This window comes from Tamandua tetradactyla, chromosome 20 (genome assembly GCF_023851605.1).
Source record: "Tamandua tetradactyla isolate mTamTet1 chromosome 20, mTamTet1.pri, whole genome shotgun sequence".
Taxonomy (NCBI): domain Eukaryota; kingdom Metazoa; phylum Chordata; class Mammalia; order Pilosa; family Myrmecophagidae; genus Tamandua; species Tamandua tetradactyla.
In genome coordinates this window covers 17,435,473-17,451,568 of record NC_135346.1, presented here as the reverse complement: position 1 = coordinate 17,451,568, position 16,096 = coordinate 17,435,473, and the positions used below count along the sequence as shown (strand labels likewise).

The 16,096-nt window shown below is 34.7% G+C and overlaps 1 protein-coding gene across 4 annotated transcripts in view; it reads right to left on the bottom strand.

The window, feature by feature from the left end:
• Positions 1-16,096, bottom strand: part of PKD2L2 (polycystin 2 like 2, transient receptor potential cation channel) — a 55,588-nt gene that overhangs the window by 11,422 nt on the left and 28,070 nt on the right. For all 4 annotated transcript variants that reach the window (XM_077138562.1, XM_077138563.1, XM_077138564.1 and 1 more), the window contains 4 exons: positions 11,757-11,877; positions 10,975-11,076; positions 9,453-9,520; positions 8,380-8,434 (listed from right to left, as the gene is read on the bottom strand). In XM_077138562.1, coding sequence (XP_076994677.1) covers positions 8,380-8,434; positions 9,453-9,520; positions 10,975-11,076; positions 11,757-11,877 — 346 coding nt within the window. The remainder of the gene's footprint in view (positions 1-8,379; positions 8,435-9,452; positions 9,521-10,974; positions 11,077-11,756; positions 11,878-16,096) is intronic.

Here is a 16,096-nt window from a genome sequence, read left to right as displayed (position 1 = left end):
TACCATAATTAAAAAGAAATGTTTTTTAAAAAGTTAATGGAAACTACAGCATCCCATTACAGGAAGGGCCACAGAGGATTCAGATTTTGAACTAATGAAGGTTCAGGGAATGCGAAAGCAGCAAGCTGAGGTGTGGGATGTGGGCAAAGGGAATGATGAGGAATGGGTGTATATAAGAAGGACATTATAAATATCAACTACAGTCTTGTGATCTATTATAGAGGCAGGTACTGTAGAAACTATATATTCTTTGCTTGTTATGTATATATTTGTTTTTTCCTTCTTTCTCAATTTAAGGAATGGTGGTGATGGTTAACTTGGCAGTTTAGAAATTAGGTTCCAAATATTCTTATGGAATTGTGATTCAACTAGAAGAGGTCATAACATCCCCATTGATACAATTACTGTTGGAACATTGTTTCTTCCTTTTTGGAAGGAGGATAAGTTAAGAGTACCTTAATATGTATAATGGATAGTTCCATCTTAGTAGATGAAAGCTTGAAATGGTTATTTTATGGAGGTTCAAATGCGTATGTCAATTAGCCAACTATTTTACCTATTTTCTCTCAAAATTTACCCTTTCATATTCTGTGATGCTGAGTTTCAGGCTTTGCAAACCACATTTCCCAGATTCCCTTGCCGGCTGGATTTTGTTCAAGGCTCTTCCAATACTGGGGTGCGGAGGGGCATCCTGTTTCTACAGCATTGCTTCTATAGTGGTAGTTAGCTCCTGCAACAGTGGTTGGCTCCAGGCTGCAGTGTCCATCTGCTTTTGGCATTACCAGAATCAACCTTATCATACCCAATCAGAACTATCAGCAGCCAGCATTGGGGGTTGGGGATATAGTCTCTCTTCAGAAATTTGTGCAACAGCACCACAGGCTCCTTCCCCAAGATTCCAGGTTCCAGTAATCTCAACTTTTGTAACCTTAGCCTTGTGAGTGGTAGCTGCTGCTTAGTTATTTATGAGTTGCTATAATGTTCTTATAATGGTCTCTTTTTTTTTCTGTCTTCCAACACCTGTGTCATCACTTCCCTGTAATAAATTCTCTCTGCTTGAAATATATAATGTTCTATTTTCCTAACCTAGGCCCTGACTGATATGTGTAGTTTGTCTTTTCATTTTATTAAGTATGCTAAGTAGCCAAAAGGATGAATTGGACCAACATGTAAGGAATGTTTTAATTTTTTCCTTAAGTTGCTTTTGTACATTTTTGTTAATTCCTGGACATTTTCTGATTTTTTTTTATAAATAGCATCTTCTCTTATCATTTTTAGCAAATTGGTTGATGCTCCCATATATGATGATTGTATTTATGTAAATTATTTTTCCTACTTTACTGAATTTTGTTTTTGTAGTAGTTTTTCAGTTAATTGTATACCTAGACAACTTAAGAGAATCATATCTCAAACAGAGATAGCTTAACCTTTTCTCAATTCTTATGCCTCTAATATATTTCTCTTACCTAACTGTTTTGGCTTAATTTCTAATACAGTGTTGCCTTGTCCCTAACATGCCCAGTGTTTCCCTATTAAATAAGGTACTAGCTTAGAGGATGAAACAAATATGTTTTTGTTGTATTGATGAATTGTCCATTGATTCCTATTTTGTTTTGTTTTCCCCCTCAAAATTAGATGTTAAATCTGATCAAATACTAAGCATCAATGGATAATGATCATATAATTTTCCTCTTTGGGTCTATTAATATAGTGAATTAATTATTAATTATGTAGCAATTAGCTGATTAATGTATTGATACTTGATTATTTGATTCATTTCTTTATTTTGAAACATCCTTTTATTCATAGAGTAAGTCCTATCTGATCATAATATATTCTGTATTGTTACAGTCTGTTTGCTAATTTTTTATTTAATATTTTTGCATCAAGGTTTATAAAGGAGATTTGCTTTGTTTTGTTTTTTGTACAATCTTTGTCAGGTTTCAGAATCAGTATATACCCACTCTATGAAAATAATTTGCAAGTTTTCCTTTTTTCTGTAAGTAGCTTGAAATTATTTGTTCTTTAAAATCTGATAAAACTCCCCTGTGACGCTATCTGGGCCTGATTCATTTTGGAAGTAGCTGTTTGATATTTTCTTCTATATGAGTGGGTTCCATGGCTGTTTCTCTCTTTAGGGTTCAGTTTTGGTAAATTCTATTTTCATAGAAAAATTATCCATTCTTCAAATATTATTTGCATAGAGTTGGGCAAAAAAGTTTCTTTAGTGATATTTAAAAAGTCCTCTTCTTGGTTATTTCTGCCATTGTAATTTCTTAGTTTGTATTTATGCTTTCTCTGTTTTATTCCACTAGTGATTCTTTTCATTGATCTTTTAAAAACAGCCTTTTAATTTATCTATACTACTATCTGTTTGTAACTCATTAGCTTTGCTTTTATTTTAATTCCTTATTTGTTTTCTTTTTTTCCCAACATGTCATGTTAAAATTAATTTATTTTCATTCTTAATATTCATTGGTAAATTAGTTTTCCTGTGGGTATTCATTGGCTTTATTCCATAGATTCTGCTATGTAGTGGTCTCATTGTTTTGTAGGAATACTGCAGTTTTATTTATTTATTTTTAAATATTCTTATGGACAAATCTTCACACACATACAGTCCATACATGGTATACTCAGGGACTCACAATATCATCACATATTTGAGATTTCATCACCATGATCATTTTCAGAACATTTGCATCAATCCAGAAAAGAAGTAAAAAGAGAAAAAAAGTCATATAATCCATATCCCTTACCCCTCCCACTTACTGACTACTAGTATTTCAATTTACCGAATTTATTTTGCCCCTTATCCCCCCTATTGTTTATTTTTATCCATAATTTTTACTTATCAGTCCATACCCTAGTTAACAGGAGCTTCAGACACAAGGTTTTCACAATCACACAGTTACATCGTAAAAGCTATATTGTTATACAATCATCTTCAGGAATCATGGCTACTGAAATACAGCTCAGCAGTTTCAGGTACTTCCCTCCAGCCACTCCAATACATCATAAACTAAAAAGGGATATCTATATAATGCATGAGAATAACCTCCAGGATAACCTCTCAACTCTGAAATCTCTCAGACACCGAAACTTTATTTTGTCTCATTTCTCTCTTCCCCCTTTTGGTCAAGAAGGGTTTCTCAATCCCACACTTCCAGGGAAATTTATACCCCTAGAGTCATGTCCCTTGTTGGTGGAGGAAGGCAGTGAGTTCACCTGCCAAGTTGGCTTAGAGAGAAAGGCCACATCTAAACAACTAAAGAGGTTCTCTGGGGGTGACACTTAGGCCTAATTATAAGTAGCCTTAGCCTGTCCTTTGCAGGAATAAGTTTCATAGGGGCAAACTCCAAGATTGAGGGCTCAGCCTATTGATTTGGTTCTCTCTCCCCATTGCTTGCGAGAATATCAGGAATTCTCCAAATGAGGAAGTTTAATGTTTCCATCTTTCTCCCAGCCTTTTAAGGGGACTTTGCAAATACATTTTTATTCACTGCCCAAATTACTCTGGAATATATCAGGGCATCACACTAAACTAGATAAACTAACAAGATCTCATGCCCTATTCAAGATTCCATGTTTTTATGGGTCTTCAACTAAACCGATCATACACATTAAATTAGGTAATGCACTACTCAAAACATAAATTCTGCACCAAATAAACATCTCTCCCTTTGGTCTCACATGGAAATTGAAGTTTTAAAATATGGATGATATCATACTCTACCCTATATTCTGATATACCTTAGTCCTATCCAGATCAGCTTCATTCATATCTCCAGTCGAAGTGTGATCACTTTTTCAACTTTTTAAACAATTCCAGTATGGAGTAGTGCTCACTTTCATAGCTTCAGAGCTCAAGCTCTAACTCTGAGTCTCAGGTATCACATAAATACCCAGAGTTTCTGGGAATGGCCAATTTATAAACAAACAACTCAGTTTTTCAGAATTTAGAAACAGCAGTTAAACAACTTCAAGATAGAGGTGACTGCTATAAGACTAACTATTATAGTTAGTCCCTATGAGTGAGGCATAATGTTTGTCCTTTTGTTTTTGACATTTCATTGAATATATAGTCCTTAAAGTTCATTCACCTAATTGCATGCCTCACAACTTCATTCCTTTTTGAGACTGCTTAGCAGTCTCTTGTATGTATACATCACAGTTCCACCTTCCATTCCTCAGTCATTGTACCCTTAGGCCACATCCATCCATTGTGAATCAAGAACACTGCCACCATAAACATCAGTGTGCAAATGTCCATTCATGTTCCCACACTCAGTTCCTCTGCAATTTTATTTTGTATTTCTTTTTTGATTCACATTTTGTTTAATAGTTTAAACATTTCTTGGTTACAGAATAATTTTGTTATATTTTTATTATGTTGTTTTCAGAGAACGTTTTCTATATTTACTTTTTGGAATTTTTTGAGATTTTTCTTTGTGGCCCAATATATAGTTAGTTTTCACTAATGGGCTTTTGTAAAAACAGGTGTATTTTCTGAGATTACAGACTTCGGTACATAACTGTAAGATCTTATTCATTACTTTTTTTTGGTTTTCTTTATCCTTTTATTTTTCTTTATCCATTCCCTGTTGTTAGCATGTTGCTGTCTTATTTCTCCTTTTATAAATCCAATACAGTTTACTTTTTTAATGTTGATAGGCACATAGATATTCATAAATGTTAAAAGCAATGTTGGTCTTATGAAGTCTCCTTTGTCTAATTTTAGAGCTTTTTTTGTCTGAAATTCTACCTTGTCTTATATTAAAGTAGTATCCCTTGATATCTTTTTGTTTGCTTGTTTTTTATAGCTTTGCCCATGCTTTTATACTTTTCTGAATCACTTTGTTTTAGGTATATATTTTAGGGTATAGCATAGAATTGGCAATTCAGTCTGAAAATTAAGTTAAGCTCATTTACAAATATTTATATGACAGATGTATCTGGGTTCAGCTACATAGTGTTTTATGCTATCTTTATATTTTAAATCTTTTACCATGTGGTTTGTTTTCTGTTCCCTTAATTGTTTTGATACTTCTCTGCTTTTTAGGAATGTGTGCAGTTTTGTTGTAGTGGTTTGCCTCTATTCATGTATCTCTTTATATACCCTTAGTCTTCCCTTTCTTGTTTTGGTTCCTTCCTATGATCACAAACAAAATTAGCTTTTAGTCTCTTCCTCCTCTTCTCACTCTCCTTTACCACCCAATTATATTTAATAATATTACCATATTTCATTTTATTTGAGAGATGGTGTCTATTTTAAGACAAACTATTATTTTATGTACCACTTAGGGAATAAATGCTGCCAACTAAACACAGAAACCATAAGACACATCCTTATTTCAGTGATAGTCAAATATGAGAGAATGTGTTTTAAATTATAAAACAAGTATCTTATTATTTACCATTGTAATCCTAAATATGCTGAACTTCCTTTTTGGTTTATTAGTTCTAATAAACTAATAAACTCTTAGTTTAAATAATAAATAAACTCAACTTACTCTACTTTATACCTTCTCTACCTCTTCTTCCTTTTTACATAGTTACTCCAATCATCTTTTTGTTTGCTGAAGTTCATTCTCTAGTAGAATCCTCTGGAAAAAATTATGTCAACAATATTCTCTTTGTAAAAGCACAGCTTTGCTGGATATAAACTCTCTGGCTTACAAAATATCCAAGAAAAGAAAAGGTAGGTTTTCTTCCATTGAGTTATGGTATAGACTGATGTTCTTTTTCCTTTAAGTAAGTCCAGTTTTACTTGGGTAAGTCTAACATAGACTGTTCTAGGTAATTTTTTCAGGTACACAGTATGTCTTTTCAATTCACATCTTTTATTTCAGGAAAGATTTATTTAATTATTATTATTGTTGTTTTTTAGGAATCTCACAGAAAAGTCATGAGAACAATACAAATATTTTTTTCCGTGAGACAATTGGGAGTAACTTTCTAAGATATATGCTCCTTCATCCCTGAATACTTCAGTTTGTTTCCTCCAAACAAGGACATTTTCCTATATATAACCACTATACAACCATTAAAATCAGAAAAATTCACATTGATATATTATTACTATCCAATCCTCAGTGCCCCATTTAAGTTTACCAGTTCCAGTGAAGTCCTTATAGGAAAAGGATTGTTTTAATTTGCTAGCTGCCAGAATGCAATATGCCAGAAATGGAATGGCTTTTAGAAAGGCGAATTCAATAAGTTTCTAGTTTACAGTTCTAAGGCCAAGAAAATGTCCCAATTAAAGCAATTAGAAATGTCCAATCTAAGGCATCCAGGAAAAGATACCTTGATTCAAGAAGGCTGATGAAGTTCAGGGTTTCTCTTTTAAGTGGAAAGGTACGTGGTGAACATGATTAGGGTTTCTCTCTCGGCTGAAAGGGCACATGGCAAGCACAGCATCATCTGCTTTATCTCCACAAGTCGCTGGACTCTCTGCGTCATGGTTCTGCAGCATTCTGTTGTGACTTTCTTGTGGCTCTGTCATTCTTCTCTGCTCTCTCTCTGAATCTCCATTTTTTCTCCAAAATATTTCCTCTTTTATAGGATTCCGGTAAAATAATCAAGACCCACCTGGAATGGGTGGGGACATGCGCTACCTTATCAGTTTAACACCCACTCTTGAGTGAATTGCATCTCCATGAAGATAATCTAATTAAAGTTTCCAACATACAGTACTAAATAGAGATTAGAAGAAATGGCTGCCTTTACAAAATGGGACTAGGATTAAAACATGGTTTTCCTAGGGTACATACATCCTTTCAAACCAACACAAGGATCTAATAGAGATTATGCATTGTATTTACTTATCATGTAGTTTTAGTCTCATTCAATATGGAAAAGTTTATCAGTTTTACCTTGACTTTAATAACTTTGACACCTTTGAAGTATTCAAGCCAGTTATTTTGTAGAACATCCCTCAATTTAGTTTTGTATGATGTTTTGTCATTAGATTCAGGACATGCATCTCTGGCAGGCATGTCACAGGCACTGTATCCTCATTGCATCATATCAGATGGTACATGATTATTATCTGTCCCTGTACTTGACTATTTGATTAAGGTGATATCTGCCAGATTTCTCAACCTTAAAGTTACTCCCTTTATTTTTGTAGAAAGGCAAGAAAATGTCCCATTCCTCATCAGATTTTTTTTTTGGGGGGGTACATGGTCCGGGAATCGAACCTGGGTCTCCCGCATGGAAGGTGGGCATTGTAACCACTAAACTACCCATGCACCCCAGATTTTTTTTTTATATATACTTACATGTTTAGATCAATATGGACTTTGGATTCCTACCTTATTTGATGGGTTATAATCTGTTACTGTCATTATTTGTTGTGGTGCTTAAATATTCCCAGATTTAGCCACTATGAGCCCCTTCAGGGTGACTCTTGTGTACTTTAACAGACCTCTATCATTCTTAGCGCTCTTTCTGACTCAACAAGATATTGCAGACTTATCCTGTATTTTCCAGCCCTGGGTTCAGCCATACCTCTTGGGAGCCCTGGTTGCTTTCAGGGAAGAATGGTATTTGGAAACCAAGATGCGTGAACTAGTTCAGCTCATTGCTATTAGAGTGTCACTGCTTCTAGCCGTCTCAGTAGACCAAGCTAGAAAACATCAATACATGTATAGACAAACATACACAAATCTACATTTTTTCTGTATATATATATATAAATTAAAAACTGTTTGCACTGACACCTCCAATTCTAATTCAACACCAGAAGGGTTATTTTAACCTTCATCAGACTTTCCATTTTGAAATTCCCTTATCTGACAATGAGAAAACTTACACCAGTACTTGCTTCAAGTTTATTCCAATCTCCTTTTTTCAGCATGTGGCAGGCCAGAGTGGGGGTGGGGATGATAACCAGAAGTAGAGCAATGTTCTGTTTTTTCTTTTTAATTTGGGTGATAGTGATATGTGGATGTTTTTAAAAAAATTATTCCTTAAACTTCACACACATATATATAATTATTTGTTGAATATATGTTATGTCATAGTTTTTAAAATATAAAAAAGCCATTAAAGTAATGTATAACATTAATGGATTACGAGGAAAAAATATGAACATCTCAATAGAGTATATTAACCAAATCCACTGTGATAACCCCACAGTGAGTATACCAGAAAAGTCAGAATATCTGGCTGAGAGCACCAATAGGAGAGGAGGTGCAGGTGGGATCCAAGTGGTTAATCCTACATGAGAAAGTATCTAGATATTGGGAGATTTGTTTGGAGGGAGCAACTGTTGCTCTGGAAAAAAAATCATTTCAATTCTTACTCAGGACAGTTTTTGTAAACATATTTCTAATTATACCACTGCTAGAATTTCTGACAAAATTAAAATCTTACAGTTTCGTCAAAGCCTTCTCTTCTGGCTCGCTCAGCCAAATCTCCACTTCTTTTCCTATTGAGAATATGCAATAAACATTCAAAGGCATATGGCAATAAAAAGTGAAATGCTGCTGTAAAATACAATCATATCTATAGTAAGGATCTGAATTGCATTTCTGTTCTGAAAATAAATGCTAATTATTTGGAAAATATTATCATTAATAGATTTCCCAGAGTATTGCATGCCATTATCTGTATGAAAATGCTTATATTATCTCCCCCTTCCAGAGGTCTGGGTTTGGAAAGCTTTTTAAATAATTTCCTTAAATTATTATTATTATTTTTTTTCATATGAGCAGGCATTGGGAATCAAACCTGGGTCTCTGGCATGGCAGGCGAGAACTCTGCCTGCTATGCCACCATGGCCTGCCCAAGTTACTCTTTTTTATTAGAGCAGTTGTAGGTTTACAGAAAAATCATGCACTAAGTACAGCGCTCCCATACATGCCACACACCCAATACAGTTTTCCTTAATATTAACATTTTGCAATAGTTTGTATCTTTTTTATAACTGATGAAATGATTATTGTAATTATGCTATTAACTTTAGTCCACTGTTTATATTAGGGTTCCTTTTTGTGTTGTGCAATTCTATGGGTTTTTTAAAATTTTTATTCTGATGACATACATAGAACCTAAAATTTGGGGGAAGCATTTTGACAAATGATCTAATAAATAAATGTATCCATAGACTTGTAAAATTGTTTTTATTTTCATAGCTAAACAAATGCACTTAATGCAGAATAAAATGTCTCCTCTCATTTTAGAGGAAGTTTTTGATACTCTCCCTCCAGTTTTCTTTTAAAGCTTTTTCTGAGTAGCATGGCCTGCATTATATTAATTTTAAATTAGCTTAGCATTTCATGACATCCTTGTAACATAGAAGGTATTGCTAGTGTATTGACAGTGTGTTTAGGATCACCAATTTATGGAGTTGGATGGTGGTAGATTTGCAAACAAAACATTATTCTCATTGTGCTTATAAGAACTAAACAAATGGTGAATTAAAATTTTAAGAAAAGTCATCTTACATTTTCGTGTCTTGATCATCCTTTTGGGCTTTCTTTAGGTTGAGTTTCTTCAGAGCATTTTTGTAACCCTGAGCAAAATTAAAATAGTTTGAAAATTCATCAGAAATACATCCCGTATTGCTACTTTTTTATTTAGATAAAGGAAATGTGTGCTTGTTTCTAGGGACTGCACCCTGAAGAAATGTGGGGGCAAAATGCTGATTATTCTTTTTCCTTGTTACTACCTATAATTTCTGCCTGCTGGTAGGAAACAAAAGGGGCTCTTTTGGGGGTATCACACTTGAATTAACAAAAAATTAAAATCTTTTAAATGTTTTTTCTTAACATTTATTGCCTTATGGATGTTAGCAGTTTTAAAACACATAAACAGCATTATAACCAAGAGATAAAAGGTGAACAAAACACCACAATTAAGCTCGTTGGGGAATATCTTAACAGTTTCTTTTTACAGATAAATTCTTGGATATGGTTCTTAAAAGCCACTAAATTCATAGCTATTCGGATCTTTCCTATGTGAAGTACTGTTCTTAGAGCCATGGGGTTTGCAGAGATGGGCAAGATGAATAGGGGAGATGAGAAAGCACATGATGCTCTGACAACTCAAACTGAGGTAGGTGTCATGCACTCTGTCAGGGAGAGCAGGAAGTGAGCAAGAGAAGTGAGAGGGCTGTGGGGATATTCCCGCGGGCAGGGAATAACATGAGCAGAGGGCAGAGGAGAGAAAAGGCAAGCACTACACTCAAAACAGATTAGCTGGGACTATGTTATTCTAAATGGAGCCACAGAAGGTAGAAATATTATTATTAAATCATAATAAAGATAGATTGAAACTGTAAGACTTGAGAATTTGGACTTATTTTGAAGGGTCTAGGAAAAACTTTGAAGATTTTTTGAACAGGGAAGTGATGCTATCAGAGTTGGACTGGCATGTGAAGAGTCCAGAACCATTCAGAAGTAATTACTCTACTGAAGGCAAGGTGAAAAGTACTGAGGGCCCTAACCAAGTGATGGCAGTTAGAATTAAAAATTGCCTTGAATTTTACAAATATGAGCTGGAATTAGAGATACACTTTACACACAAGCTTGGCAACACTTTTTTTTTTTGAGGGACAAGGAATAAAAAGTCCGAGATTTTTTAGTGTTGCCATTAACAGAAACAGGAAAATGAAGAAAAGGCATATGGACCTCTGAGTTTAGATTGTTACAGAAATATACCAGCATCTAAATGCTGGGAATTTTGGAGGGAAGATACAGTTTTATTATAATACTTAACATGGTGCTTTGCATTTAACAAATAATTCAATTACTTTTGGATATGTTGAACTTTGAAATAATGTTGGCTACATTTTTTAAAGCTAGAGGGCATATCTCATTTCCTTAATTGTAAAATAATGCAAATATGAGTAGCACTGAACAAATATATACATAACATCACTTGAGATTTAGTGGTATTCAAACAATAAGGATATGAATTGAACAAGATTTGTCTTATAATTCTAATTAAGAAAAGAATTTGATGTACCTTTTTAATCATTTTGCCAAGTTCAAAATCTGGTCTTCTGCCTATTGAATAATCAGCTTTCACTTCAGAATAGGTATCGTTAATTATTGCCAAGAACATGTTCTGGGGAGAAATATTCAAATAATTATTTCAATAAAATTTTAGTTTAATGTTAGCGACTTTGACAAGTGCTAGGACTTGTAAAATTAGATTTAAATTTCAAAAAGTAATCCATATACATATACGTAGACCCTGTTCTGTTATCCTGAGGGCTCTGGGCCATTACCAGGAGAGAACTGCTGTTCATGACAAAAGTGTTTTCATGGAGGTCAGTGAGCAGTGCCATACTAGGAAGGCAAGGTAACTCAATTAGGTAGCCTAAATAGACTTGTTCTGTGCACATATGAAATACTTATACCAGGGACTCCTCGAACTCACAAAGGGATGAACTTTCAGCCAGTAAAAGCCAAAAGCCATTGCAATATAGGCAGAATATTAAAGACCTAATTCATACCTACAGGTTGGAGAGACCTGGGGCATTCAAGTTATATGAATTAAGGACTAAGCACATTCCTAGCACACAACAAATACCGGGAGTAGCTATGTAATCACATTCTCTGTTGCACAACTTGAAAACATTGGACACTAGAGCAGAGAACATGGATTACTGAGAATCCACAACATTTTTTAATAAATTTAAAGTGTTCTAAATGCTAAATAGTGCTTTTGCTTCTAAGTAATTTCATTTTTTATTCTAAAAATATAAGCAAGAAGATAAAAGGAATGCATATGGTCATTCTTACCAGCAGGACAAAGAACACAAAAAAGATGAACGTGACAAAGTAAACGGGTCCCAAGATCCGATTGGCTTGCTGAATACCAGCAAAATTAAAATCTCCGAGAACAATTCGAAATTGTGCAAATCTTTGGGGGGGGGGGAGAAAGAAAAACATTAGGAAAAGATCATATATCTTCATATACAGACATGAAACTGATGGGGATTACTAATGTCTTATGAGAGTTTGGCATACCGTCTCTGACTTTAGTTATGTTAGTACAGGGTTCTATAAAACCAGATTTAGAAAATTCTAAAAATTTGCCTAAAAACAAGACTTGAGGTATCTCAATAGCTGAACAAGTGTCCAAGAAATGATGGGCTTCAATTTGTTTACCATTGGGAACCCAATGTTCACTTTCAAGATTTGAACCTTGAGATATCTGCTTATCAACTGGTTTTGGCATTGTCCTCCTTGGCCATTCCTATGCCTTTCTAAGAGTTAGAATATTTTTACTCTGTCCCACAAGTGTTACTACCTTGTAACTAGACCCAAGAGCCCTAAACTTTCTAATGTCAGTGATGCTTTAAAGTTTTGTCTTAATCACCTTTATACAAAAATAAAAATGCCAACAATTTGTCACTTGCTAGTCTCAAGTGGTGGCAATGATCCTACAAACATGATCTTGAGACTTCATTTTCTTCTCATAATAACTATAAAAATTTGGTTTTGATGTGAAATAGCATTTAAAATATTACAAATTCATTTTTCTAATTTTAGAGACAAAATTAAGAAATTAACATTGAATTCTTGGTGTGGCAGTAAAAGAGGTAAGATTAGGATTTCCTAACATGAAGTCTTATTTTGTCATTAATTTGCAATGACATTGCCAGACAAACTAGGATATCAAGTATAAATTACATATGTGAGATCTTTATTTTAAGGGGAGACCTGGGAAGAAATTTTTAATAATATGTTGATACTCTGCATCATTAATCAGTCAATTGAGCAAAAGGGAGAGCAGAACTTGTCCTGATGCTGGTTTTGCCAACCACATAAAAAGAAGCATAGGACTATGTATAGGAAGGAAGAATTTGTATTAAAAGAAATAGGCTACTTGGAAGCATAAGAATCAGAACTGACTTGAATTTCATTGGTAGTACCTAGCTAAGAACTGACTAAAAACATACTTAAAGTATTTATCCTGGTTTGTAGTGCTCTACAAGATAAAGAAATATTAAATTGGAAATATTATGTACCCCAGAAAAGCCATGTTTTAATCCGATTCATCTTGTGAAGGCAGCCATTTCTTTTAACCCTGATTCAATAATGTATGTTGGAAACGTTGATTAGATTATCTCCACAGAGATATGGCATGCCCAGTTGTGGGTGTAATCTTTTGATTAGATGGAGATGTGACTCCACACATCCCAAGTGGGTCTTGATTGGTTTACTGGAATGAGCAGAAATGACAGAAACAACAGAAGCATCAGAGCCGAGAGAGAGAACAGATATGGAGGCTTGGAGAACAGTTGCTTCAGAAAACAGAGACATGATGTTTGGAGATGCTTAGAGCCCAACAGACATCAGCATGAGATGTTAAGCAAGAACAGAACCTGGGGAGAACCAAGGGAAGCCAAAAGATGAAAGCCAGCCCCAGAGAAGCAAAGTGAGGAACCTTCACATGGACAGAGACCAAAAGCAATGGAACCCAGGAGCAAGGGACCAACAGATGCCAGCCACGTGACTTCCCAGCTGACAGAGCTGTTCCCAACCAATTGGCCTTTCTTGATTGAAGGTAACCTCTTGTTCGTTAATTTGGACACTTTCACTTCCTTATAACTGTAAACATGCAACTTATTAAATTCCCCTTTAAAAAACCTTCCCAGCTGATAGAGCTAGTCCTGACCAATCAGCCTTTCTTGAGTGAAGGTAACCTCATGTTGATTAATTTGGACACTTTCACTTCCTTATAACTGTAAACATGTAACTTATTAAATTCCCCTTTTAAAAAGCCATTCTAGTTCTGGTATATTGCATTCCAGCAGCTTCCAAACTAACACAGAAGGAAACCAAAAGTCTCACCACAAATTAAATCTTTTTTTCTTTTTGGCATAGGAGAATAAGAGATTCTGTTTTAGTCTTTCTAATTTGACCTTTTATCCTTGAGTTGTGTTTGTATAGGAAAAGTTAAAGGTAACATTTTCTCATTATTTTTTCCTCTCCAGAAATTCATTAATTAAAACTCCCTTTCAGCTCTTTTTTTTCAAGAGAGTGTCCAGTTACCTCTGTTTTGTAAGTAATAATGAAAATAACAAGAACCTAAACAACTTACTAAATGGTTATGATCATATAAGCACAAATACAGTGTAATTGGGATTGTCCCTTTTCTCCTTTTAATTGATGCTTAGTTTTAGCCAAGCTTTTTTTTTAATTGTAATCTAAAAGGAGCACTAGGATTACTCAGCTTACAGAGTTATACTGAATGAAAATACTGTTTTGTAATTTATTGTGACCCCTGCTAATTTTCTAGAGTTCTCCCTTATTGAATTAAAATAACACTCTGTTCCATGAAAATGTGATGTTTTCTCAGTCTTTATCTTGGAGGCATTACTTGACGGGTAGTTATTCCTCAGCATTCTCCAACTATTGCTTCTGTTCCACTCTGTCCTTTGTAACTCAGTTTAAACATATATTAGTCCTTCTTATTCAATTCTTCTGTCTCATATACTCTTCCACTGTTGGGTCTCTTTATGCCACATTTTCAATGTCACCCGACCCTTTCCCCCAATCCCCTCTATTATTACTCCTTGTAATAGCATTGTACATTTGTTCTAGTTCATGAAAGAACTTCTTATATTTGTACAATTAATCAAGGCATTGGCACCACAAGATTCACTGTTATACATTCCCATTTTTTAACCTCCAACTTTCCTTCTTGTGACATTCATGACTCTAAAGTTCCCCTTTCCACTACACTCACACTATTCAGCATTGTTAACTATTCTTACAGTAACATGCTACTGTCCCCTCTGTCCATTTTCAAACTTTTAAGCCCAACCTAGTTAAACATTCTGCACATATTAAGCAATTGCTTCCTATTTTTTAGCTTCATTCTATACCCTGCTAACTTATATTCTGTATTTTAGGTTTATGAGTTTACATATTATATTAGTTCATATTAGTGAGATGATAACAATATTTGTCCTTTTGTGTCTGACTCAGTTAACATAATGTCCTCAAGGTTCATCCATGTTGTTGTGTGCTTCAGGTCTTCACTCCTTCTTACTGCTGAATAATATTCCATTGTATGTATATACCTCATTTTGTTTATCCACTCATCTGTTGATGTACCCTTGGGTTGTTTCCATCTTTTGGCAATTGTGAATAATGCCACTATGAACATTGATGTGCAGATATGGTTCCACATCCTGCTTTCAGATCTTCTGGGTATATCCCTAGTAGTGGGATTGCCAGGTGTAAGACACCTCTATATTAGCTTCCTGAAGAACTACCAAACCATCCTCCATTGCAGCTGTACCATTTTACATTCCCACCAGTAGTGAATAAATGTTCGTATTTCTCCACATCCTCTCCAACCCTTGTAGTTTCCTATTTGTTTAATACTGGCCATTCTAATAGGTGTGAGACATCTCATGGTTTTGATTTGCAATTTCCCTAATAGCTAGTGAAGCTGAGCATCTTTTCATATGCCTTTTAGTCATCTGTATTTCCTCTTCAGAAAAATATTCATGTCTTTTGCCCATTTTTAAATTGGATTGTCTTTTATTGTTGATAAACATGTCAAATGCTTATCAGATATGTGATTTACAAATATTTTCTCCCATTGAGTCATTTGCCCTTTCACCTTTTTGACACAGTCCTTTGAAAGACTGAGGTGTTTGATTTTGAGGAGTTCTCATTTATCTATATATTTTTTCATTGCTTGTTTTTGGGTATAAAGTCCAGAAAACCACACCTATCACTAGATCTTGGAGATGTTCCCCTATATTTGTTTATTTTTTTAGAGAAGCTTTATGGTATTGGTTCTTATATTTAGGTCTTTGACCCATTTTGAGTTAATCTTTGTATACAGTGCTAGAAGGGATCTATTTTAGTTTGTTAATGCTGCTGTAATGCAATATACCAGAAATTGGCTGACTTTTATAAAGGGAATTTGTTAAGTTGCAAGTTTATAGTCCTAAGGTCATAAAAACTTCCAAACTAAGGCATCCAGAGAAAGATACCTTGACTCAAGAAAGGCTGATGGGTCCAGAACACATTTGTCAGCTGGGAAGGCACATGGCTGGAATCTGCTGGGGTCTTCGGATTCCATTGTCAAGCAGCTTCCATGGGGGTGCTTTCTT